This window comes from Neophocaena asiaeorientalis, unplaced genomic scaffold (assembly GCF_003031525.2).
Source record: "Neophocaena asiaeorientalis asiaeorientalis breed wild unplaced genomic scaffold, Neophocaena_asiaeorientalis_V1.1 scaffold54, whole genome shotgun sequence".
Lineage (NCBI taxonomy): Eukaryota > Metazoa > Chordata > Mammalia > Artiodactyla > Phocoenidae > Neophocaena > Neophocaena asiaeorientalis.
In genome coordinates this window covers 105,583-133,104 of record NW_020174938.1, presented here as the reverse complement: position 1 = coordinate 133,104, position 27,522 = coordinate 105,583, and the positions used below count along the sequence as shown (strand labels likewise).

General features: G+C 37.3%; 1 protein-coding gene across 1 annotated transcript in view; it reads left to right on the top strand.

The window, feature by feature from the left end:
• SCAPER (S-phase cyclin A associated protein in the ER) overlaps window positions 1-27,522 on the top strand; it is a gene marked incomplete at its 3' end in the record, with an annotated part of 213,744 nt that overhangs the window by 83,801 nt on the left and 102,421 nt on the right. The window contains exon 6 of the mRNA XM_024761693.1: window positions 26,180-26,280. Coding sequence (XP_024617461.1) covers window positions 26,180-26,280 — 101 coding nt within the window. The remainder of the gene's footprint in view (window positions 1-26,179; window positions 26,281-27,522) is intronic.

The following is a 27,522-nucleotide window of genomic DNA, read 5'->3' as shown; positions in this document are numbered from 1 at the left end:
TCTGCTCTATTTCCAGTACTTTCTAATGCATTCTTCATCTTGTATTATCGAGTTCTTCAGCTCCAGAATTTCTATTTGGTTCATTTTTAGAGTTTTAGTCTCTTTGGTAAAGTATTCCTTTTGCTCATTAATTTTATTTCTGAGCTCACTGAACTGCCTTTCTGAGTTTTCTTGTAGCTCTTTGAGTTTCTTCATGACAGCTGTTTTCTCTATCAATTAAATCACAGTATTGCTTTTTCTTTTTTTCCTTTTTTTATTGAAGTATAGTTGATGTACAGTATTATACGTTACAGGCATACAATATAGTGAGTCACAATTTTTAAAGGTTATACTCCCTTTTATAGTTATTATAAAATATTTTCTATATTCCCTAGGTTGTACATTATATCCTTGTAGCTTATTTTATACATAATGGTTTGTACCTCCTAATTGCCTACCCCTATATTGCCCCTCCACCCTTCCCTCTCCCCAGTGTTAACCGCTAGTTTATTCTCTATATCTAAGTCTGTTTCTTTTTTGTTATATTCACTACTTTGTTGTAGTTTCTAGATTCCACATATAAGTGATATCATACAGTATTTGTCTTTCTCTGTCTGACTTATTTCACTTAGCATAATACCCTCCAAGTCCATCCATGTTGTTGCAAATGGCAATATTACATTCTTTTTTATGGCTGAGTAGTATTCCATTGTGTGTGTGTGTGTGTGTGGTGTATGTGTATATACAGCATCTTCTTTACCTGTTCACCTGTTGATGGACACTTAGGTTGCTTTCACATCTTGGCAATTGTAAATAATGCTGCTGTGCACACTGGAGTGCATGTATCTTTTTGAATTAGTGTTTACATTTTTTTTCGGACATCTACACGGGAGTGGAACTGCTGGGTCTTATGGTATTTCTATTTTTAGTTTTTTTGAGAAACCTCCATACCGTTTTCCACAGAGGCTGCACCAGTTTACATTCCCACCAACAGTGTACAAGGGTTCACATTTTTCCATGTGTTTGCTAACATTTGTTGTGTTCTTTTTGATGATAGTCATTCTGACATGTGTGAGGTGATATCTTGTTGTTTTGATTTGCATTTCCTTGATTATTAGTGATGTTGAGTATCTTTACATCTGTGTATTGACCACTTGTAAATCCTCTTGTGAGCAATGTCTATTCAAGTCCTTTGCCCGTTTTTGAATTGTTTTTTTTTGTTGTTGTTGTTAAGTTTTAGGAGTTCTCTATATAGTCTGGATATATAGGCTATATAGAGGGATACATATAATCCCTTACTAGATACATGATTTATAAATATTTTCTCCTGTTCCTTGAATTTCCTTTTTACTTTGTGGGTCATGTTTTTTTTTTCATTTCTTTGTTAAATATATTCTTCATAGTACAATGAGAGTAATTTTGTTATCAGAAAATCATTTTTATCATTGAATTTTGAAATGTTTAGAAGAGAAATTGAGCTTAACTAAATTGTCTCCTTCAAAGTCATATTCATTTGTTCATTGTTCATTGTTCATTTCTTTGAATATCTTTTCTTAACATCTTTATTGGAGTATAATTGCTTTAAAATGATGTGTTAGTTTCTGCTTTACAATGGAGTGTTAGTTTCTGCTTTATAACAAAGTGAATCAGTTATACATATACATATGTTCCCATATCTCTTCCCTCTTGCGTCTCCCTCCATCCCACCCTCCCTATCCCACAACTCTAGGTGGTCACAAACCACCTAGCTGATCTCCCTGTGCTATGCAGCTGCTTCCCACTAGCTATCTATTTTAAGTTTGATATATATGTCCATGCCACTCTCTCACTTTGTCACAGCTTACCCTTCTCTCTCCCCATATCCTCAAGTCCATGCTCTAGTAGGTCTGTGTCTTTATTCCCATCTTACCCGTAGGTACTTCATGACTTTTTTTTTTCTTAGATTCCATATATATGTGTTAGCATACAGTGTTTATTTTTCTCTTTCTGACTTCACTCTGTATGACAGACTCTAGGTCCATCCACCTCACTGCAAATAACTCAGTTTCGTTTCTTTTTATGACGAGTAATATTCCATTGTATATATGTGCCACATCTTCTTTATCCATTCATCTGTTGATGGACACTTAGGTTGCTTCCATCTCCTGGCTATTGTAAATAGAGCTGCAATGAACCTGTTTTTATTTCCATTTCTCTAGGAGATGGGTCAAAAAGGATCTTGCTGTGGTTTATGTCATGGAGTGTTCTGCTTGTGTTTTCCTCTAAGAGTTTTATAGTGTCTGGCCTTACATTTAGGTCTTTAATCTATTTTGAGTTTATTTTTGTATATGGTGTTACGGAGTGTTCTAATTTCATTCTTTTACATGTAGCTGTCCAGTTTTCCCAGCACCACTTATTGAAGAGGCTGTCTTTTCTCCATTGTATATTCTTGCCTCCTTTATCAAAAATAAGGTGACCATATGTGCGTGGGTTTATCTCTGGGCTTTCTGTCCAGTTCCATTGATCTATATTTCTGTTTTTGTGCCAGTGCTATACTGTCTTGATTACTGTAGCTTTGTAGTATAGTCTGAAGTAAGGGAGCCTTTTTCCTTCAGCTCTGTTTTTCTTTCTCAAGATTGCTTTGGCTATTCAGGGTCTTTTGTGTTTCCATACAAATTGTGAATTTTTTGCTCTAGTTCTGTGAAAAATGCCATTGGTAGTTTGATAGGAATTGCATTGAATCTTAGGTTATTTTGGGTAGTATAGTCATTTTCACAATATTGATTCTTCCAACCCAAGAACATGGTATATTTCTCCATCTTTTTTTTTTTTTTTGCAGTACGTGGGCCTCTCCCATTGCGGAGCACAGGCTCCGGACGCACAAGCTCAGTGGCCATGGCTCACGGGCCTAGCCGCTTTGCAGCATGTGGGATCTTCCCGGACTGGGGCATGAACCTGTGTCCCCTGCGTTGGCAGGTGGACTCTCAACCACTGCACCACCAGGGAAGCCCTCTCCGTCTTTTTATGTCATCTTTGATTCCTTTCATTAGTGTTTTATAGTTTTATGAGTACACGTCTTCTGCCTTCTTAGGCAGGTTTATTCCTAGGAATTTTATTCTTTTTGTTGCCGTGGTGAATGGGATTGTTTCCTTAATTTCTGTTTTTAATTTTTTGCTGTTAGTGTGTAGGAATGCCAGAGATTTTTGTGCATTAATTTTGTATCCTGCAACCTTACCAAATTCATTATTTAGTTCTAGTAGTTTCCTGGTTGCATCTTTAGGATTTTCTATGTATAGTCTCATGTCATCTGCAGACAGTGACTGTTTTACTTCTTCTTTTCCAGTATGTATTCCTTTTATTTCTTTTTCTTCTCTGCTGTGGCTAGGAGTTCCAGAAATATGTTGAATAAGAGTGACTAGAGTGGACATCCTTGTTTTCTTCCTGATCTTAGTGGAATGCTTTCACTTTTCATCAGTGAGTGTGGTGCTTGCTGTGTGTTTGTCGTATGTGGCCTTTATTTTGCTGAGGTAGGTTCCCTCTTTATCCATTTTTCTGGGGAGTTTTTATCATAAATGAGCGTTGAATTTTGTCAAAAGCTTTCTCTCCATCTATTGAGATGATCATATGCTTTTTATTCCTTAATTTGTTAATCTAGAGTATCACATTTATTGATTTGTGTATACTGAAGAATCCTTGCATCCCTGGGAGAAATCCCACTTGATCATGGTGCACAATCCTTTTAATATGTTGTTGGATTCTGTTTGCTAGTATATTGTTCAGGATTTTTGAATCTATGTTCATCAGTGATATTGGTCTATAATTTTTTTTGTGTGATATCTTTTTCTGGTTTTGGTATCAGGGTGATGCTGGCTTCGTAGAATGAATTTGGGAGTGTTCCTCCCTCTGCAATTTTTTGGAAGAGTTTGAGTAGGATCGGTGTTGGCTCTTCTTTAAATGTTTGGTAGAATTCACCTGTGAAGGCATCTGGTCCTGGACTTTTGTTTGTTGGAAGATTTTTAATTACAGTTTCAATTGCATTACTTGTGATAGGTCTGTTTATATTTTCTAATTCTTCTTGCTTCATTCTTCGAAAATTGTACCTTTCCGAGAATTTGTCCATTTTTTCATGGTTGTTCAGTTTATTGGCATGTAGTTGTTTGTAGTAGTCTCTTATAATTCTTTCTATTTCTGTGGTGTCAGTTGTGATTTCTCCTTTTTCATTTCTAATTTTATTGATTTGGGTACTCTCCTTTTTTTCTTGATGAGTCTGGCTAAGGGTTTATCAATTTTGTTTATCTTCTCAAAGAACCAGCTTTTAGTTTTACTGATCTTTGCTATTGTTTTCTTTGTTTCTATTTTATTTATTTCTGCTCTGATGTTTATGATTTCTTTCCTGCTACTGACTTTGGGTTTTCTTTGTTTTTCTTTCTTTAGTTGATTTAGGTGTAGGGTTAGATTGTTTATTTGAGATTTTTCTTGTTTCTTGAGGTGAGATTGAATTTTTATAAACTTCCCTCTTAGAGCTGCTTTTGCTGTGTTCCATAGGTTTTCTGTTGTGTTTTCATTTTCGTTTGTTTCTATGTATTTTTTAATTTCTTCTTTGATTTCTTCAGTGATCTCTTGGTTATTTAGTAGCTCACTGTTTAGCCTCCATGTATTTGTCGTTTTTACAGTTTTTCTTTTTTACTGTTTTTTTCCTGCAGTTGAATTCTACTGTTAATTTTGCATGATGGAAATTTACCAGGTAATGACTGCAATATAGAACACATTTCTTCTTGATGTCCAGATCACAAGGTGTAGCAGCAAAGGTTATATTTCTGTCATGCTATTCCTCAGGATTTTAAAAAATATTTGAGATTTGTTTGCTGGGAGAGAGTCAGTTTATGTCTTCAGAAGAAGTTTTGCTCTTCTATGCATGGTGACTTAGTAGAGGTTAAAATTTTAGAAAAATGTCATGTTATTTTTCTCTTAGGATGTGGGTTGCAATATTACAATATATGTGGCTTGAGGGAGAAAAGTCTTTTCTCCCTTTCAGGTTCATGAGTAGCACTTATGAGTTTTGAATATGTGTTAACATTAGTTTTTACATATGCTGATATTCATAGAAGGAGAGATACAGGCTGCAGGATTCTGGTAGAGTTTTTACATTTGATATTTGTGCTGTCCCTTGAAAGGAAAGTAGTCGATTTCATGGAATAATAGTTATTTTAGTGTTTTCTCTACTCTAGTTGCATGACTTCGGAAAAATCACCAAACCTTTTCCTACCTTTGTGTTCGTAAATGAAGAGTTTGGCTAGATGACACCTGAGGACCTTCAGCCTGAATGTAAACATTTAGTTTGGTATTGGGAGAATATTCCAGGCATAAGAAATTCATTAAGTAGTTGTTTAGAGGTAACCATGAAAGTATCAGTGGGAATTTGAACTTGAGTATTGTTGATTTTGTGTATTATAACAATTTTATTTGAGTATCTTTGCTCATTTTTAGTTGCAATAGGTCTCTCAGTTTTCATAGTGGGAAATTACATAAGAGAAAAGCATCTATTCAAGCCAGCTTGCAAATGAGTTGAGATAAAAATTAGCCACTGCAGCAAAATATTTTTTTATCACTACCCAGGCAACTGCAAATTTTATTTATCCAAAAGGATCCTAGTAAGGATTAAATTATAGGAGAATGGTTTCCATCAGCAGATTTTCATTTACAGGCTTTCATTTGTTGAACATATAATGTATTCTTTTTCCAGGTTGCTTATACTGAAAATTAAGGCAAGATATTTGAAAGAAGTGAATGATAAAGGAATGAACCTGACTGTGAATGTTGAAATTAGTCAGTTTTGTTAGTGGTTTACTTGCCATTTTGCTTTCAGATGATTTCCCTTTTGAACTATTTATTTCATTAGTAGTTTTTAAAAGTTAGATTAGCTGTTTTTAAAAAATAATGCTTTTTAAAACTTGTTACACTTTTTGTAAAGCTCTTTCTTTCATAACATTCCCTTTATCACTGACTTCTCATGTGATGGTTATTTCCACTTCTTCATCATCACTGAGGTACACCACTGTGCTCATTCCTGCAGCTGAATTGGAGGGCTGTATTGATGTCCTGGGCCCAAGGGTCTGCACTAGTATTGTGTGTCAGGAGGACAAAGGGATGGCGCCAACCATCCTGCCCTGTGTGCCAGTAACTAGAATTAGTTACAAACCAATCGAATCCGTTGCAGCCAATTGGTAAACTAATTGGTAATTTTAGCTGTACATTTATATGTAGTTATCTGAATGCCTATAACATTACTTTCAGAGCCACTTTTGTTCTGTTTCATCTTGCTTGACAAAATGGCCTTCATAGCTGTAAGGAGGAAGATGTGCATCAGTGACTGTGAGGCTGCTCCAGCTGCTTGTCTTGTTTGTATTCCCTTGTTCGTAAAACATGACTCGGATTACAGCTGCACGGTACCACTCTGATCATTTCTGATAACGTTGAGCTAAACATTCCTTAAAATAGGTTGTTTAAGCCACCAAATGTACTTTCTCTGTGCCAACTTGTGTTAGAAGTATAGCTGCTTATATTCTTACCTTTTAGAGGGTTTTTTCTTTTCCTTTTTTTTTTTTTTTTTTAGCAAAAAGGGAAATCAGTAGAAAACTTCTAAAATAAATTATCCTGAATTAAAACTTTCTGTGCCCTAAATAAATAGGTCATTTAAGTTAAAGAATTTGAATCTGTTAGTAGAATTGAGAAAAGGAAGCCGACTAAATTAAAAAATTTTTCCTTTTCCTGATTGGAAGAAGACTTTTATTACCAGTGATTTGGCACTAAAGATTACCTTTGAAAGAAAATAAACAATACTTCTTTGTTCAGAAGAATCTTTTAAAGTAGAATATAACTTTTATGACTGAAGTGAGGTTGGTACTATATTTCATTTATGAATAATTAGGCGTATATAAGTGAAAAGCGTTTTTGAGGTCTTTGAGGGTCACTGACACTAAAACATCAGTCTAAGATTTTGTTATAGAAAAGTAATGTATTTATAAAACCTAAGCATTTTTATAGCTGGTTAGCATTTTCTGATAGTCATCTTCTGGGAGTATTGGAAAGTTGGCTTTTATAGTAAAGTGAGAGTGGTATGTCTTTAGTCTTTATAGTAAGATGAGAATGGTGTGATACTGGTGAAGTGAATACACTTTGAAGTTCTTTGTCTTATGCATTTAAATGACAACTTTGGCCAATTAAGCAATATCTACACATAGTTACACTTGAAATCAGTTCCTGTTTCTGAGTAACGGAGTAGATCTTAGTGGCCTGTGCTTTTAACTCTTGTGTAAAATTTTCATTGTCATTCATATGCAAAACTAGTCTGTGCTAAGAAAAAGTCTTTGCGAGATGTGTAGAATGTAGTGTCCCAGTAATGTTATTTTGGATTATCTAAAGAAGAAAATCAGAGACTTCCCTGGTGGCCACAGGGGTTAAGAATCCACCTGCCAATGCAGGGGACACGGGTTCAATCCCTGGTCCAGGAAGATCTGACATGCCACAGAGCAACTAAACCCTTGCACCACAACTACTGAGCCTGCACTCTAGCACCTGTGAGCCACAGCTACCGAGCCCACGTGCCACAACTACTGAAGCTGCACACCTACAGCCCATGCTCCACAACAAGAGAAGCCACCTCAGTGAGAAACCTGCGTACCACAATGAAGAGTAGCCGCCACTCACCACAGCTAGAGAAAATCCCGTGCTCAGCAACGAAGACCCAACGCAGCCAAAAATAAATAAATAAATAAATAAATTAATAAAAAAATGAAGAAAATTAGAGTGCAGCAATGGTTATTATCATGAGTATGTACAGTGGCACACAGATGATCTGTTTATACTAGACAAGCTGATTTAGAAATGATTCCCTGTGAAATCCAGTCAATTTAAAATTTATTTTGCCATTGGAAGCTCACTGCCAGTGCAAATGCTGTATTTGATAAAACAGAATGCAAGTAGTCCATCATATTATTGAAAACTGGTTTTAAATCATGCATAATTGCCTGTGATATATTTAGCTTTGAGTCAGTCGCATAAGAAATGCTGGTAAAATTCTAAACATTTACTTTTCCAAATTTATTTGTTTTTAAACTGATGATTTCACATATATGGTAGTAGAATTTAAGACTGAGTATTTAGAAGAGACTATTATTATTTTTTTGAATTTTCACATCAGAAACTTTCAGTTTAGTAGTAAATGTAAAAAATGTTAATAAAGAACACTGGAAGAAACATGCCCTTGATAATGGATTTTGCTAGTAATTTTTTTCGTTCCTATCTTTTCTTCCTTTTATTTTTCTTGCTGCTGGTGTAGGAAGTCTTGGAGATATGACTTAGCAGAAAGAGCAGTGGGCCAGGTGTCAGTAGGGTTTGGGTTCTGTGCCATCACATCCAGATCACTAAACGTCAGTGTTATCTTGAAAATGAAGTGGCTGACTACATACAGTGTGACTTCATTACTCATCAGATAATTCTGTGGGATTTGCTCGTTATTTAATATATTTTGCAGCTAATAGTTTTACTTATTAATCCAATTTTTTAGAATAAAATTATCTTTAAAAATTTTTTTTATTTACTTTAATTTATTTTTTATATCTTTATTAGAGTATAATTGCTTTACAATGTTGTGTTAGTTTCTGCTCTATAATAAAATGAATCAGCTCTATGTATACATATATCCCCATATCCCCTCCCTGTTGCGCCTGCCTCCCACCATCCCCGTCCCACCTAAGTTGTCACATAGTACCAAGCTGATTTCCCTGTGCTATGCAGCTGCTTCGCACTAGCTATCTATTTTACATTTGGTAGTGTATGTATGTCATTGCTACTCTCTCTTTGTCCCACCTTACCCTTCCCACCCTGCCCCCTTGTCCTCAGGTCCTAGAGTAAAACTTTCTAAAGATTGGAGAGGATAGAAATTTGCTTTAAGAGGGATTGTAAATTATAATTCATTCTGTCAGAAAGTACCACTGATAAATGTTACATTGGGTATCTGAGGGAATAATCTGTTTAATTCACTCAGCCTAAAGAGCAGCATTTGCAGGCATGCTATCAGTGTTTTAAAGCATAGAATACATCTCTCCTGTGGTTTGAGTTTCATAGATTCAGTATTTTGGCACATAGTGGGTTCCTAACAAATTTGCATTTGGTGAGTAAATCATAGAATCTTAGAACTGTAAGTAAAGTTGTCTAGTCCACATACCGATTACAGAGTTACCCTTGACCGTATTCCCCCGGGTAACTAATTCTCTTTTGAGACAGCTCTGCCAGGTAAAAATCTGTAATTTTCACCAAGCATTCTTTGTTCTATAAATTATATTCATACGGAAATAATATAATCCCTTTATGTCAAGCTCTCGTACATGTGAAGGTATCTATCATACCATCCCTTTAGTCTTTTAAAATCTAGTCATCCAGTTCTTACTATAGTTCCTACTATGATGTGATGTTAAAGTCTTCCTTATTATCACACTTGTTTTATTGTGTTCTGCTTTATCTATCTAGCCTCCTTAAATTGTGCTTACAATGGCTTATCAGTCAGGCTCTTGGTAGCTAGCAACAAAAATAGACTCTAGCAGATTGAAGTAGAAAAAATAATTTATTGGGAGGATATTGGATAGTTCACAGATTTGTCACTAGAACTGATGAATCAGGGTTAGAAAATAGGCAGAAACCAAGGGAGGTTTTGCAGAGAAACATCTGGCTAGGTTGTATTGCTGTTTTTTAATAACACCATTGCCTCTTCATCGTTGCCTTACTAGTTTGAGATTCAAAGTCCCAGGCAAGTGAATCTGATTGGTTAAGTCCCAATCATATTTCTGAGCCTTACTGCCAAGTAGTAGGAAGGAGGAGGAGGATCTTCTCCTTTTACATCTGTGCAAGAACCCAATTCCCCAAACTGGAAAGGGAGTGAAAATTCTGGGTAGCAATAAAAAATGTTTAATACAAATGGAAATCCCACAGAGGAAATGGTCTCATTTTACCTTGTGCTGGTGAGACTCACAGCCTTTTCATAGTTGCTGTTATCCTTGTATTATTGAAGTGTGAGGCCTTATTCACTTTTTCCTCTCACTCAGCAAACTATTTACTCAACTTGAGTTTAGTGTCAAATAAAATTCCAGTCTTTTTATATGTGTCATGTGTTGTTAAGACCAACCTCCCCCCAATCTTTTACTTGTACAGTTAGTTACTGGATCAAAGGGTAGAATCAGAAATTTATCATTTAAAAATCTCATCTTTTTAGATTTGCCAAGTTATTGTAGCCTGTCAAGATCAGTGCCGCCCAATAGAAATATAATGTGAGCCACATATGTACTTTTAATCTTTCTATTTGTTACATTAAAAAGGCAAAAAGAAACATTAATATTTTAAATTTAACCCAATACATCAAAATTATTTCAACATGTAATCAGTATGACCATTATTACTATTTTTTAGTATGAACATTAAGGTATTTTACATTCCTTTTCTTTTGGTCCAAGTGTAAGTTCAGATGAGCTACTTTTCATGTACTTAATAGCCGCATGTGGCAAGTGATTACCATATTGAACAGTGCAGATTTATATATTTTTCGAATTCTGTTGTCTACCATAGATTCATTTCATCTGTAAATTAGATGAGCATACCCTGTATTGCTTTATGAAAATCACTGGTAAAAATGTTTGGGTAGAGGGGCTTTCACTTCTACTAGAGATAGAATAGAAAATTCAGGTCAACTCTCTCTGAGGATTGGAAGTGCTAGGTGATAAATAACAAATCTACAGACAGCTTAGGAGAGGGAAGAATTCTTAAGCAGGGGAGAATTATAGGGGCATGATCCAGGAAAAGATAGAAATCCTTAGTGGGAAGCCTCAGCAAAACACTTCTGAATAATCCATTGGTCAAAGAAGAAGTTACAATAGAAATTAGAAAATATTTTGAACTGAATGATAACAAAAACAATATATGTGAGATGGAGCCTAAGTCCTGCTTAAAGGAAACTTTATAGTGCTAAAATGCATATAATTGAAATGAAATAAAGGCTAAAAGCCAATGATCTTAGTATCCAGCTCAAGAAGTTAGGGGAAAAAAGTAAACTATACATATATGTGTGTGGGTTTATAAAAAATATATATATATTTCTATTGTCTACTGGGAGCACCTTGAAGTGTTGACACACCAGTACCAGTGAGCACATTAAACACCTAATCGTGGTCAAGATACCATTCTCCAATAAGAGGAACTAGAGCTTCTTAGAGGAATGGCTGGTTCCAGAGCAGGGGCAGGGAAAATACAAGATGAGCCTGAAAATTCTTTTTGTGACAGAAAGCTAGGGAATGCTCTGATATAATGGGGACATGTCAGAAATACATAGGAGCCAGCATGAAGGACTTCCGATTGTCCAAATCTGGGACAATTTGAGCATCAAAACAAATATAGTAATGGATCATTCAATAATGTAGGAATTGATGAATCCATCCTGTTATGAATAACTAAATGAATAAATAGGCAAATGAGGGAGAAGGGACAGCACCTTTCCTACAATAGGATGCTAAGTAGAGGGAATGATGGAATTAGAAAATCATCATTTAGCAACTATTATAATAATTTATTCAGGCAAGAATCACCAATGGATCTTAAATTAGTGGGTGAAATTTTGTTGAAGAACAGGATATTTATATAGTCACAAAATAGCTCTCTATAAAATATTAATTACAAAGAAAAATAGGAAGTTTAGGTGGGGGAGTTGGTAGGTACCACTTAATCAAATCATCAAGGTTATTATCACCAGTAATAGGACATATACATAGCAGGTGTCCTTTTATTTATTTATTTTTGGCTGCATTGGGCCTTCGTTGCTGTGCGTGGGTTTTCTCTAGTTGCGGCGAATGCCCAGCCGCTCCGCGGCATGTGGAATCTTCCCGGACCGGGGCACGAACCTGCGTCCCCTGCATCGGCAGGCGCACTCTCTACCACTGCGCCACCAGGGAAGCCCCCCCAGGTACCTTTTTAAATAAGGCACTAAGACCACAACATCAGAAATGTGATATTCCTGATAATTTAATTTGACCTGAAATTGATTGACATATTATGAAATAACTGGCCTGTATCCTTTATAAATATGAGGTCATGAAAGACTGAGGAAGAACTGTAGCAGAACTAAGCGGTCAGGACAATTAAATGCAATGCCTGATCCTCGACTGGATCCTGGATTAGATTATTTTTTTCTCTAACGTACAGTAGTGGGGCAGTTGGTAAAATGTGAGTGGTTTGAAGGACCCACACTTCCTGAATTCAAAACTTACTTCAAAGTTATAATAAAGCAGTAAGTTACCAGAACAATGATAGACATATAGATCAATGCAATAACACTGAGAGCCTAGAAATAAATCCACACATCTGTGGCCACTGTTTTTTTGACAGGGGTGCCAAGACTATTTCATGGGGAAAGAATAGTGTTTTCAACACATGGTGCTGGGACAACTAGACATCCACACGCAAATAATGAATTTGGATACCTACCTCACACCATGTGCAAAAAATTAACTGAAAATGGAACAAAGACCTAACTGTAAGAGATAAAACTATAAAACTATTTGAAGAAAACATAGGTGGAAATCTTTGTAACCTTGGACTGGGCAATAGTTTCTTAGACATGATACCCAAAGCACAAATAATTAAATTAAAAATATGTAAATTGAACTTCAACAGAAGTAAAAACTTATGTGTGTTATAGGCCACTATTAAGCCAACACTATTAAGTCAAAAGACAACTCACAGAATGAGAGAAAATATTTTCAAACCATATGTCTGATAACAGTCTAATATACAGAATATATGAAGAACTCCTACAGTCCAACAATAAAAGGGACAAATGACCCAGTTAAAAAATAGGCAAAGAATTTAAATAGGAGAGACCTTCAAGATGTCGGAAGAGTGAGACGCGGAGATCACCTTCCTCCCCACAAATACATCAGAAATACATCTACATGTGGAGCAACTCCTACAGAACACCTACTGAACGCTGGCAGAAGACCTCAGACTTCCCAAAAGGCAAGAAACTCCCCACATACCTGGGTAGGGCAAAAGAAGAAAAAAACAGGCAAAAGAATAGGAATGAGACCTGCACCACTGGGAGGGAGCTGCGAAGGAGGAAAAGTTTCCACACACTAAGAAGCCCCTTGAGAGATGGGGGCTGGTGGGGGGAAGCTTTGGAGCCATGGAGGAGAGCGCAGCAACAGCAGTGCAGAGGGCAAAGTGGAGAGTTTCGCGCACAGAAGATCAGTGCAGACCAGCACTCACCAGCCTGAGAGGCTTGTCTGCTCACCCTCCGGGACGGGTAGGGGCTGGGAGATGAGGCTCTGGCTTCTTCAGAGGTCAGAGGTCAGATACCAGGGAGAGGACTGGGGTTGGCTGCGTGAACACAGCCTGAAGGGGCCTAGTGCACCACAGCTAGCCAGAGGGAGTCCGGGAAAAAGTCTGGACCTGGCTAAGAGGCAAGAGACCATTGTTTCAGGGTGCGCAAGGAGAGGGGATTCAGAGCACTGCCTAAACGAGCTCCAGAGACAGGCGTGAGCCGCAGCTATTAGCAGGGACACCAGAGGTGGGCATGAAATGCTAAGGCTGCTGCTGCAGCCACCAAGAAGCCTGTGTGCAAGCACAGGTCACTGTCCATACCTCCCCTCAGGAGAGCCTGTGCAGCCCGGCACTGCCAGGGTCTCATGATCCAGGGACAGCTTCCCTGGGAGAACACATGACGTGCCTCAGGCTGGTGCAACTTTACATTGGCCTCTGCTGCTGCAGGCTCGCCCCGTATTCCATAACCCTCCCTCCACCCTGGCCTGGGTGAGCCAGAGCCCCCTAATCAGCTGCTACTTTAACCCCATTCTGTCTGAGCGAAGAACAGACGGCCTCAGGCAACCTGCACGCAGAGGCGGGGCCACATCCAAAGCTGAACCCCAGGAGCTGTGTGAACAAAGAAGAGAAAGGGAAGTCTCTCCCAGCGGTCTCAGGAGTAGATTAAATCTCCACAACCTACTTGATGTACCCTGCATCTGTGTAATGCCTGACTAGACAACGAATCATCCCAAAATTGAGGTGGTGGATTTTGGGAGCAGCAATATATATATTTTTTTTCCTTTTTCTCTTTTTCTGAATGTGTATGTGTATGCTTCTTTGTGTGATTTTATCTGTATAGCTTTGCTCTTACCATTTGTCCTAGGGTTCTGTCTGTCTGTTTTTTTTTTGTTTTTTTTTTAAGTATAGTTTTTAGAACTTGTTATTATTGGTGGATTTGTTTTCCAGTTTGGTTGCTCTCTTCTACCCGTTTTTTTGTTTTCTTTTTTTTCTTCTTAATTTAAAAAATTTTTAATAATTATATTTTAATAACTATTTTATTCTATTTTATTTTTTTCTTTCTTTCTTTCTTTTGCTCTCCATGTTCTTCTGAGCTGTGTGGCTGACAGGGTCTTGGTGCTCCAGCCGGGTGTCAGGCCTGTGCCTCTGGGAGGCACAGGTGGGAGGTGGGAGAGCCAAGTTCAGGATATTGGCCCACCAGAGACCTCCTGGCTCCATGTAATATCAAATGGTGAAAGTTCTCCCAGAGATCTCCATCTCAACGCTAAGACCCAGCTCCACTCAACGACCAGCAAGCTACAGTGCTGGACACCCTATGCCAAACGAGTAGCAGGACAGGAACACACCACCACCCATTATCAGAGAGGCTGCCTAAAATCATAATAAAGTCATAGACACCCCCAACACACCACTGGATGCAGTCTTCCTCAACATAAAGACAAGATCCAGCCTCATGCACCAGAACACAGGCACTACTCCCCTCCACCAGGAAGCCTACACAACCCATTGAACCAACCTTACCCACTGGGGTTAGACACCAAAAACAACTGGAACTACAAACCTGCAGCCAGAAAAAGGGGACCCCAAACACAGTAAGTTAAGCAAGATGACAAGACAGAGAAATACACAGCAGATGAAGGAGCAAGGTAAAAACCCACCAGACCAAAGAAATGAAGAGGAAATAGGCAGTCTACTTGAAAAAGAATTCAGAGTAATGATAGTAAATATGATCCAAAATCCTGGAAATAGAGTGGAGAAAATATGAGAAACGTTTAATAAGGACCTAGAAGAACTAAAGAGCAAACAAACAATGATGAACAACACAATAAATGAAATTAAAAATTCTCTAGAAGGAATCAATAGCAGAAAAGCTGAGGCAGAAGCACAGAGAAGTGACCTGGAAGATAAAATAGTGGAAATAACTACCACAAAGCAGAATAAAGAAAAAAGAATGAAAAGAATTGAGGGCAGTCTCAGAGACCTCTGGGACAAAATTAAATGCACCAACATTCGAATTATAGGGGTCCCAGAGGAAGAAAAGAAGAAGAAAGGGACTGAGAAAATATTTGAGGAGATTATAGTTAAAAACTTCCATAACATGGGAAAGGAAATAGTTAATCAAGTCCAGGAAATGCAGAGAGTCCCATACAGGATAAATCCAAGGAGAACAGGCCAGGACACATATTAATCAAGCTATCAAAAATTAAAAACATGGAAAAATATTAAAAGCAGCAAGGGAAAAACAACAAATAACATACAAGGGAATCCCCATAAGGTTAACAGTTGATCTTTCAGCAGAAACTCTGCAAGCCAGAAGGGAGTGGCAGGACATATTTAGAGTGATGAAAGGAAAAAACCTACAAACAAGGTTACTCTAAGCAGCCAGAATCTCATTCAGATTTGATGGAGAAACTAAAACCTTTAAAGACAGCAAAAGTTAGGGGATTTCAGCACCACCTAACCAGCTTTACAGCAAATGCTAAAGGATCTTCTCTAGGCAGGAAACACAAGAGAAGGAAAAAACCTAGAATAACAAACCCAAAACAATTAAGAAAATGGTAATAGAAACATACATATTGATAATTACCTTAAATGTAAATGGAATATGTGCTTCAACCAAAAGACATAGACTAGCTGAATGGATACAAAAACAAGACCTATATATATGCTGTCTACAAGAGACCCACTTCAGACCTAGGGACACATACAAACTGAAGGTGAGGGGATGGAATAAGTTATTCCATGCAAATGGAAATCAAAAGAAAGCTGGAGCAGCAATTCTCATATCAGACAAAATAGACTTTAAGACTATTACCAGAGATGACGATGGACACTGCATAATGATCAAGGGATCGATCCAAGAAGAAGATATAACAATTGTAAATATTTATACACGCAACGAAGGAGCACCTCAATACATAAGGCAAATGCTAACAGCCATAAAAGAAGAAATTGACAGTAACACAGTTATAGTAGGGGACTTTAACACCTCACTTTCACTGATGGATAGATCATCCAAAATGAACATAAATAAGGAAACACAAGCTTTAAATGATACATTAAACAAGATGGACTTAATTGATATTTATAGGACATTCCATCCAAAAACAACAGAATACACTTTCTTGTCACGTGCTCATGGAACATTCTCCAGGATCATATCCTGGGTCACAAATCAAGCTTTGGTAAATTTAAGAAATTAGAAATCATTATCAAGTACCTTTTCTGACCACAACACTATGAGACTAGAAATCGATTACTGGAAAAATTCTGTAAAAAAATACAAACACATGGAGGCTAAACAATACTTAATAACCAAGAGATCACTGAAGAAATCAAAGAGGAAATCAAAAAATACCTAGAGACAAATGACAATGAAAACACGACAACCCAAAACCTATGGGATGCAGCAAAAGCAGTTCTAAGAGGGAAGTTTATAGCACATCAATCCTACCTCAAGAAACATCTCAAATAAACAATCTAACCATACACCTAAAGCACTTAGAGAAAGAAGAACAAAAAAACCTCAAAGTTAGCAGAAGGAAAGAATCATAAAGATCAGATCAGAAATAAATGCAAAAGACATGAAGGAAATAGTAGCAAAGATCAGGAAAACTAAAAGCTGGTTCTTCGAGAAGATAAACAAAATTGATAAACCATTAGCCAGTCTCATCAACAAAAAGAGGAGAAGATTCAAATCAATAGAATTAGAAATGAAAAAGAAGTAACAAGTGACACTGCAGAAATACAAAGGATCATGAGAGATTACTACAAGCAACTATGTGCCAATAAAATGGACAACCTGGAAGAAATGAACCAATTGTTAGAAAAGCACAACCTTCCGAGACTGAACCAGGAAGAAATAGAAAATATAAACAGACCAATCACAAGCACTGAAATTGAGACTGTGATTAAAAATCTTCCAACAAACAAAAGCGCAGGACCAGATGGCTTCACAGGTGAATTCTATCAAACATTTAGAGAAGAGCTAACACCTCTCCTTCTCAAACTGTTCCATAATTTACCAGAAGGGGGAACACTCCCAAACTCATTCTATGAGACCACCATCGCCCTGATACCAAAACCAGACAAAGATGTCACAAAGAAAGAAAACTACAGGCCAATATCACTGATGAACATAGATGCAAAAATCCTAAACAAAATATTAGCCAACAGGGCTTCCCTGGTGGCGCAGTGGTTGAGAGTCCGCCTGCCGGTGCAGGGGACACGGGTTCATGCCCTGTTGCGGGAAGATCCCACATGCCATGAAGTGGCTGGGCCCGTGAGCCATGGCCGCTGAGCCTGCGTGTCCGGAACCTGTGCTCCACAACGGGAGAGGCCACAACAGTGAGAGGCCCGCGTACCACAAAAAGAAAAAAAAAGAAAATACTAGCAAACAGAATCCAATAGCACATTAAAAGGATCATACACCATGATGAAGTGGGATGTATCCTGGGAATGCAAAGATTCTTCAATATACGCAAATCAATCAATGTGATACACCATATTAACAAACTGAAGAATAAAAACTATATGATAAACTCAAGTCATGTAGAAAAAGCTTTCGACAAAATTCAACACCCGTTTACGAGAAAAATCCTCCAGAAAGTGGGTATAGAGGGAACTTACCTCAACATAAAAAAGGCCATATATGACCAACCCACAGCCAACATCATTCTCAATGGTGAAAAACTGAAACGATTTCCAGTAAGATCAGGAACAAGACAGATTGCCCACTCTCACCAAGATTATTCACCATAGTTTTGGAAGTTTTAGCCACAGCAATCAAAGAAGAAAAAGAAATAAAAGGAATCCAAATAGGAAAAGAAGAAGTAAAGCTGTCAATGTTTGAAGATTACATGATACTATGCATAGAGTATCCTGAAGACTCTACCAGAAAACTATTAGAACTAATCAATGAATTTGGTAAAGTAGCAGGATACAAAATTAATAGCCAGAAATCTCTTGCATTCCTATACACTAATGATGAACAATCTGAAAGAGAAATTAAGGAAATACTCTCATTTACCACTGAAACAAAAAGAACACAATACCTAGGAATAAACCTACCTAAAGAGACAAAAGACCTTTATTGCAGAAAACTATTAAGACACTGATGAAAGAAGTCAAAGCCGGTACCAACAGATGGAGAGATATAGCATGTTCTTGGACTGGAAGAATCAACATTGTGAAAATGACTATGCTACCCAAAGCAATCTACAGATTTAATGCATTCCCTATCAAACTACCAATGGCATTTTTCACAGAAATAGAACAAAACTCACAATTCGTATGGAAACACAAACGACCCTGAATAGCCAAAGCAATCTTGAGAAAGAAAAACGGAGCTGGAGGAATCAGGCTCCTGGACTTGAGACTATACTACAAATCTGTAGTAATCAAGATAGTATGGTACTGGCATAGAAACAGAAATATAGATCAGTAGAACAGGCTGGAAAGCCCAGAGGTAAACCCACTCACACATGGTCACTTTATTTTCAATAAAGGAGGCAAGAATATACAATGGAAAAAAGACAGCCTCCTCAATAAGTGGTGCTTGGAAAACTGGACAGCTACGTGTAAAAGAATGAAATTAGAACACTCCCTAACACCATACACAAAAATAAACTCAAAATGGATTAACGACCTAAATGTAAGGCCAGACAGTGTAAAACTCTCAGAGGAAAACATAGGCAGAACACTCTATGACATAAATCACAGCAAGATCCTTTTTGGCCCACCTTCTAGAGAAATGGAAATAAAAACAAAAATAAACAAATGAGACCTAATGAAACTTAAAAGCTTTAGCACAGCAAAGGAAAACATAAACAGGATGAAAAGGCAGTCCTCAGAATTGGAGAAAATATTTGCAAATGAAGCAACTCTCAAAGGATTAATCTCCAGATTTTACAAGCAGCTCATGCAGCTCAATATCAAAAAAAAACAACCCAATCCAAAAATGGCTAGAAGACCTAAATAGACATTTCTCCAAAGAAGATATACAGATTGTCAACAAACAGATGAAAGGATTCTCGACATCACTAATCATTAGAGAAATGCAAATCAGAACTACAATGAGATATCACCTCATACCAGTCAGAATGGCCATCCTCAAAAGATCTAGAATCAATAAATGCTGGAGAGGGTGTGGAGAAAAGGGAACCCTCTTGCACTGGTGGTGGGAATGTAAATTGATACAGCCACTATGGAGAACAGTATGGAGGTTCCTTAAAAAACTAAAAATAGAACTACCATGTGACCCAGCAATCCCATTACTGAGCATATACCCTGAGAAAACTGTAATTCAAAAAGAGTCATGTACCACAGTGTTCACTGCAGCTCTATTTACAATAGCCAGGACATGGAGGCAACCTAAGTGTCCATTGACAGATGAATGGATAAAGAAGATGTGGCACATACATACAATGGAATATTACTCAGCCATAAAAAGAAGCCAAATTGAGTTATTTGTAGTGAGGTGGATGGACGTAGAGTCTGTCATACAGAGTGAAGTAAGTTAGAAAGAGAAAAACAAATACCATATGCTAACACATATATATGGAATCTAAAAAAAATTGGTTATGAAGAACCTAGGGGCAGGACAGGAGTAAAGGCGCAGATGTAGAGAATGGACTTGAGGACATGGGGAAGGGGAAGTGTAAGCTGGGACGAAGTCAGAGAGTGGCATGGACATGTATACACTACCAAATGTAAAATAGATAGCTAGTGGGAAACAGCCGCATAGCACAGGGAGATCAGCTCAGTACTTTGTGGCCACCTAGAGGGGTGGGATAGGGAGGGTGGGAGGGAGGCGCAAGAGGGAAGGCATATGGGGATATATGCATATGTATAGCTGATTCACTCTGTTATAAAGCAGAAGCTAACACACCATTGTAATGCAATTATATTCCCATATATATGTAAAAAAAAAGAATTTGAATAAACATTTCTCCAAAGAAGATATACAAATGTCCAATAAGCACATGAATATATGCTCAACGTTTTTAGTCATCAGGGAATTTCAAATAACAACAATAATACCACTTTATCCTCTTTTTGTTGACTAGTATCAAGAAGTTAGAAAATAGCAAATCTCGGCAAGGATATGAAGAATATAAAACCCTCTCATATTGCTGATAACAATGTAAAATGGTACAGCTGTTGTGGAAAAAAGTTTGGTCATTAATATTAAATGTTAAACTTCGAGTTACCATATGGCCCTGTAAATCCACTTCCAGTTATACACCCAAGAGAATTTGAAGCATGTGTTCACATAAAAACTTGTACATGAATGTACATAGCAGCATTATTCATAATAGGCAAAAAGTGGAAACAACCTGAATATCCATGAGCTGACAAGTGAATAAGCAAGTGTGTTTATTCATGCAATTATTTAGTTATAAAAAGGAATGAAGTACGGATACATGCTACCCGGTGGAAAAACGTTGAAAACATTATACTAAGTAAAAGAAGCCAGCCTCAAAACACCACATATTGTATGATGCTGTTTATATGAAATGTCCAGAACAGGCCAATCCATAGAGACAGAAAGTTGATTAGTGGTTTCCAAGCCTGGAGAGAGGGGAGCAAAGGGAGTGACTGCTTATGGTTTCTTTTGGGGGTGATGAAAATGTTCTGGAATTAGATAGTTGCACAACTCTTTGCATGTATGTTGCACAACTCTGAATTGTATAATTCAAAATGGTGAGTTTTATGGTGTATGAATTATATCTCAATTTTTTAAATTGAGGAAAAAGTGCCAGTATTATGCAAATTCTTCTAGAACCTAGAAAAATAGAGAATTCTTTCCAGCATAACTTTGATAACGAAAGCACTTATGAGAAAGGAAAATACAGGCCACTCTGGAGTACAGAGTGCACAAGTCCTAAACCATATAACGATGTATCAAATCTGGTTATTTGAAAATTAGACACTACATCACAATCAAGTCAGATTCCTTCCAGTCCTGCCGTGTTCCTTTAACATTTGAATATGAAATTAATGTTATTTACCAAATTAGATGAGTGAAGATGAAAAATCATATTGTCTCAGTAGATTTAGGAAAAATATTTGATGAAGTTCAGCACCCATTCATGATAAAACTAGCAAACTGGGAATAAAAGGGAACATCCTTACTGATATAAGGGATCTTCCAAAAATTCTAGAGTAAACATCGTACTTAATGGTGAAATGTTGAGAGCTTTCCTTCTGCAGTTGTGAATGAGACAAGAAAGGCTGCTAACCTTATTTCTGTTCAACCTTGTACTTAAGATTTTAGCCAGCAGAGGAATACAAGAATAAGACATAAAAGGTATAAGGCTTAGGGAGAAAAATAAATATGTCATTATTCACAGATTATATATATATATATGTATGTATGTATATATGTATATTTATGAAATCCAGAAGAATCTAAAGATTAGCTATTAGAAGTATTGAGTGAGTTAAAGTTGCTGGATACAAGTTCAAAATAAAAAAATCAACAGTAACTGAAAAAGAAAAACTTTAAAACAACTTCCATTTATTCTTAGGGTTAAATCTAACGGAAGATGTGTAAGACCTCTACACAGAAAAGTGTAATACGTTACTGAGACACATTGAGTAAGATAAATATATGGAGCTATAGATCTGTTCATAGACTAGAAAAACAATGTTATAAAAATGTTGGTTTTCTTCCAGGTCATCTATAAAATCAATGCAAATGCAATGAAAATTCTGATTTTTTTCCCCTGAGAAATTGACACGCTGATTCTAAAATCTATATGGAAATGCAAAAGCCTGGAATTAGCCTAGACAACTTTGAAGTCAAAGATACAGTTGGAGAATTTACTGAGTTTTGAGATTTACTTTAGAGCTGTAGCAACGTATGATAGTTTGGTACTGGTATAAGAATAGATAAACAGACCAGTGTAACAGAGGAGAGATTCTAGAAATAGACCCATGCTCTAAAAGATAATTTTGGAGAATATCTTCCTGACCTTGTGGTAGGAAAAGATTGCTGCATCAGTCTTTAGGTGAAAGGCTCATAAATGAGACTACCTTAAATTAGGAATTTCTGTTCATCAAAAATTCCATTCCATTAGGAGGGTGAAAAGGCAAGTATATATGTGCTGCACATATAATCAACAAAAGACACATATCCAAAAAATGTGAAGAACTTCTACACATCAAAAAGAGAAAGACAGTTGACACTCTAGAAAAATGGGAAGTGTCTTGAATAGGCACTTCACAAAAAGAGGATGGCCAGGAAGCATATGAAAAAGTGCTGAGAATCATTAATAATCAGAGAAATACATACGAAAACCAAAATGAAACCATTACACCCCCATCAACCAGAATGGCTCAGGTTAAAAACAAAGAAGACCCCAAATGGACAATACCAAGTGTAGGTGAGGGTGTGCAGCAAGTAGAGTTCACATAGACTGCTGGCGGGAGTGGCAACCACTTTGGAAAACAGTTTGGTATTATATACTAAAGTGGAACATTGGGACTTCCCTGGTGGTCCAGTGGTAACGAATCCGCCTTACAATGCAGGGGACGCGGGTTTAGTCCCTGGTCAGGGAACTAAGATCCCACATGTCACGGGGCAGCTAAGCCTATGTGTCACAACTGCTTTGCTCACGTGCCTCAACTAGAAAGCCTGCGTGCCACAAACTACAGAGCCCACGCACACTGAAACCCGCGCGCCACAACTACAGAGGCTACGTGCCCTGGAGCCTGTGTGCCACAACCAGAGAAGAGGAAACCCACACACCACAGCTAGAGAGAAGCCCGTGTGCTGCAATGAAAGACCCCGCATGCCTCAATGAAGATCCCGCGTGCTGCAACTAAGACACGAAGCAGCCAAAAAAAAATAAAATAAACTTAAAACAATAAATAAAGTGGAACACATGCTTAATCTGTGACTCCACAATTACACTCTTGGTCATACACTCAACAGAAATATATACACATATGCATAGGACATGTACATGAATAACAGCATATAATTTATAATATCCCAAATTTGGAAATCACTTAAATCTTCAACATTAGATTGGGTAAATATTGGATAAATAAATATTAAAATGAATACCAACCAGTAAACTGGATAAATAAATTTGGGGTTGGCTAAAAAGTGCCTTCGGTTTTGTTTTTTTTAAAGATTTTTTTGCATGAGGACCATTTTTAAAGTCTGTATTGAATTTGTTACAATATTGCTTCTGTTTTTATGTTTTGGTTTTCTGGTTGCAAGGCATGTGGGATCTTAGCTCCCTGACCAGGGAGTGAACCTGCACCCCCTGCATTAGAAGGCGATGTCTTAACCACTGGACCACCAGGGAAGTCCCATCTTCGGTTTTTAAGTAAAAATAAAAGACAAATTTTTCATTTTCACCAAGAACTTTATTGAAAAATGTATTCACCCTTTTGTTCCACTACCTTCTGCCATTTTTCAGACAACTTCATAATTCCATCTTCCCCAAACTATTTTTATCTTTTTGAACAAAGAGCTTTTCCAGGTGCTTTTTACAGCCTTCTAGGGAATTGAAATTTTTTCCATTAAGAGAATTTTGTAAAGACGAAATAAATGGAAATCTGAAGATGCAGTGGGCAGTGTCTGGTGAATACAGTGGATGAATCAGAACTTCCCACACAAGCTGTAACAGTTTTTGCCTGGTCATCAAAGAAACATGCGGTCTTGCGTTATCCTGATGGAAGATTATGTGTTTTCTGTTGACTGATTGCGGACGCTTTTCGTCGAGTGCTGCTTTCAGTTGGTCTAATTGGGAGCAGTACTTGTTGGAATTAATTGTTTGGTTTTCTGGAAGGAGGATAATAGGGGACTCCCTTCTAATTCCACCATATACACAACATCACCTTCTATGGTTGAAGACCAGCCTTTGGTGTGGTTGGTGGTGGTTCATTTCACTTGTCCCACGATCTCTTCCGTTCCACATTATTGTACAGTATCCACTTTTCATCTATTTTAAAAACGGAATGTTTTCATTACATTTAAGTAGAGAATCGCATGTGGAAATATGGTCAAGAGGGTTTTTTTTGCTTAAGTTATGTGGAACCCAAACATCAAAGCGATTAACATAACCAAGCTGCTGCAAATGATTTTTGGCACTCGATTTGGATATTTTGAGTACGTTGGCTATCTCCCACGTGGTATAACTGATTGTTCTCAACGAATGTCTCGATTTGATTGCTATCAATTTCAACTGGTCTACCCGACCATGGGGCATCATCCAGTGAGAAATCTCCAGCACGAAACTTCACAAACCACTTTTGACACGTTTCATCAGCCACTTTTGACACGTTTCATCAGCCACTTTTGACACGTTTCATCAGCCAACTTCTCCATACACAGCAGAGATCTTTTTTTGTGTTTCAGCTGTGTTTCTACCTTTCTTAAAATAATAAAACATAAAATACCGAAAATGTTGCTTTTTTTCTTCCATCTTCAGTATTGAAATGGCTACACAAAAATTCACCAGTTTTGACGTGTTTTTTTAAATGCACACTGATATGACAGCTGTCACATACAGCCTAACAAAATTGTTTTGAATGAAGTTAAAGACAACTAAGTGCTACTAGAGCCATCTTATGGAAAAAACCAAACGAACCTTTTGGCTAACCCAATATTAATACATTAGAATACTGTTTAGTAGTGACCTTGGACAGTGTCAGTAAATGAATCGCAGGTACACTCTGCAATATGAATGAATGTGGTAAACGTACAAAAGAAGCCACAGAATCAGTCATACATACATATATCCATGCTTTTTTAGATTTCCTTCCCATTTAGGTCACCACAGAGCATTGAGTAGAGTTCCCTGTGCTATACAGTAGTTTCTCATTATTTATCTATTTTATACATAGTAGTGTATATATGTCAGTCCCAATCTCCCAATTCATTCCAACCCTCCTTCCCCCCTTGGTATCCGTAGGTTTGTTCTTTACATCTGTGACTCTATTTCTGCTTTGCAAATAAGTTCATCTCTACCATTTTTCTAGATTCCACATATATGCATTAATATACAATACTTTTCTCTTTCTGACTTACTTCACTCTGTATGACAATCTCTAGGTCCATCCATGTCTCTGCAAATGGCATTATTTTGTTCGTCTTTATGGCTGAGTAATATTCCATTGTATATATATACCACATCTTCTTTATTTATTCCTCTGTTGATGGCCATTTAGGTTGCTTCCGTGTCCTGGCTGTTGTAAATAGTGCTGCAGTGAACATCAGGGTGCGTGTATCCTTTCGAATTATGTTTTTTTCTGGATACATGCCTAGGATTGGGATTACTGGGTCATATGGTAGCTCTATTTTTAGTTTTAAGGAGCCTCCATACTGTTCTCCATAGTGGCTGTATCAATTTACATTCCCACCAACAGTGCAGGAGGCTTCCCTTTTCTCCACAACCTCTCCAGCATTTATTGTTTGTAGAATTTGTAATGATGGCCATTCTGACTGGTGTGAAGTGGTACCTCATTGTAGTTTTGATTTGCATTTCTCCAATAGTGATGTTGAGCATCTTTTCATGTGTACATTTATGTTTTGTGCACTTTTCTGTTTATTAAATTTAACAATAAAAAAAGGTTAAAAGAATGGTCAGTTGAGAAAGTCTTGAAGGAATATCAGTACCATTTCTTGGTCTTTAGACTGTCAGCTTCACCTAATTTCTTACCAAAGAGTGAGAATGAAAATAAAACAGCCCCCCCTCAAAAAAATATCCGTAGGTTTTGCTGCTTCCTCAATCAGTATATATAGTGTAAAAAATATTAATTCCTAAGTCCTTTTACTCTAAAATTTTTTCTTGAAACTCTTTAGTTTCAGAATGGAATCTAATGTTTGTTTGTTTTGAATTAGGAGGTGCTAATGATGCTGGATAATTATGTAAGAGATTTCAAAGCGTTGATTGACTGGATTCAACTTCAGGAAAAGCTAGAGAAGACAGATGCTCAAAGCAGGTAATGAATTCTGGTCTTTATATTTATAGCAGACAGCAGATTCAAAAACAATTATTAAAATTGACAGCGAACTTGATCTCAGCTTAATTTGAAACTTGTAAAAATCTTAAAGTTGGGAGCTGCATTTCTTAAGTTAAGTAACAAGTATTTATCGGGTACCTACTAGTACAATGCACTTTTATCTGGTACAGAAATTTAATTGCCTAATATGATATATTTACTCCTTTCATGAATTTTCAGTCTAAAGGTTGAATAAAATAGAACTTACTACTATGAAAAACTATTATAGATGTTCAGTGAAAGACAGGGTCGTATTTCTTTTGGGGGATAGATCAGGAAAGATTTCATGGAAAATACAGAAGTGTTTAAAGAAAGTGGTGGATTTTAACAAAGTGGTTGGCCTTTCAGATGAAGGAAATAAGGATAGCTATAGAAGTGCAGAGTGTGTGAAATGACAGCATGTAGGGAAAGGTATAGTATTTCTTAATGTAGTAGGCACTGAGGAAAATTGATGAGATGAGGGGAATAATGAGAGATTAGAGGTATTTTAGAAACCTTCATTTGGAATCAGCACACAACATCTGAGTGCTATGTGTCAGGCTCTGGGACTATTGTGGTGAAGAAAACAGACATAGTCCCCGCCCTCATGAAGTGCACAGTGCATTGACAGTAAACACTTACTAGTGTACAAAGTGTCATCCAAAAGAAATGTAGTATACTTTGGGAGTATAAGAAAATGCACCATCATGCAGTTTGTTAAGTCCAGGAGGGCTTCCCCAAGGAGGAGGAGGTTACATTTAAGTGGGGCAGAAATATCAAGAAGCAGTTAGCTTGACAAGGAGAGAAGAAAAGTGTAATTCCAGGTAGAGGTGATGGTGTATGATATCCTGGAGGTGGAAGAGAGCACAGTGTAGTCAAGAATTTAAAGTTTAGCAGGGCTGGAGTGAAGAGAGCAGGGGAAAAGTGGCATGAGAGGAGCCTAGAGAGGTAGGGTGAGACCAGATTATGTAGGACTCTGTAGACATGATAAAAACCTTAGACTTTATTTTGAGCCGTAAAGGTTCTTAAGTAAGGAAACCACATACCAGGCTTGTGTTTTTATAAGGTCTTTCTGGCTGTAGTGTGGGAAGGTTGAGATTCATCAGTATAGTTTATAGATGATGGCTACTCAGACTAGAGTAAAGGCACTAGGGAGAGTTGAGAGATATTCCAGAGATAGGTAATCCAACTGGATTTAGTATC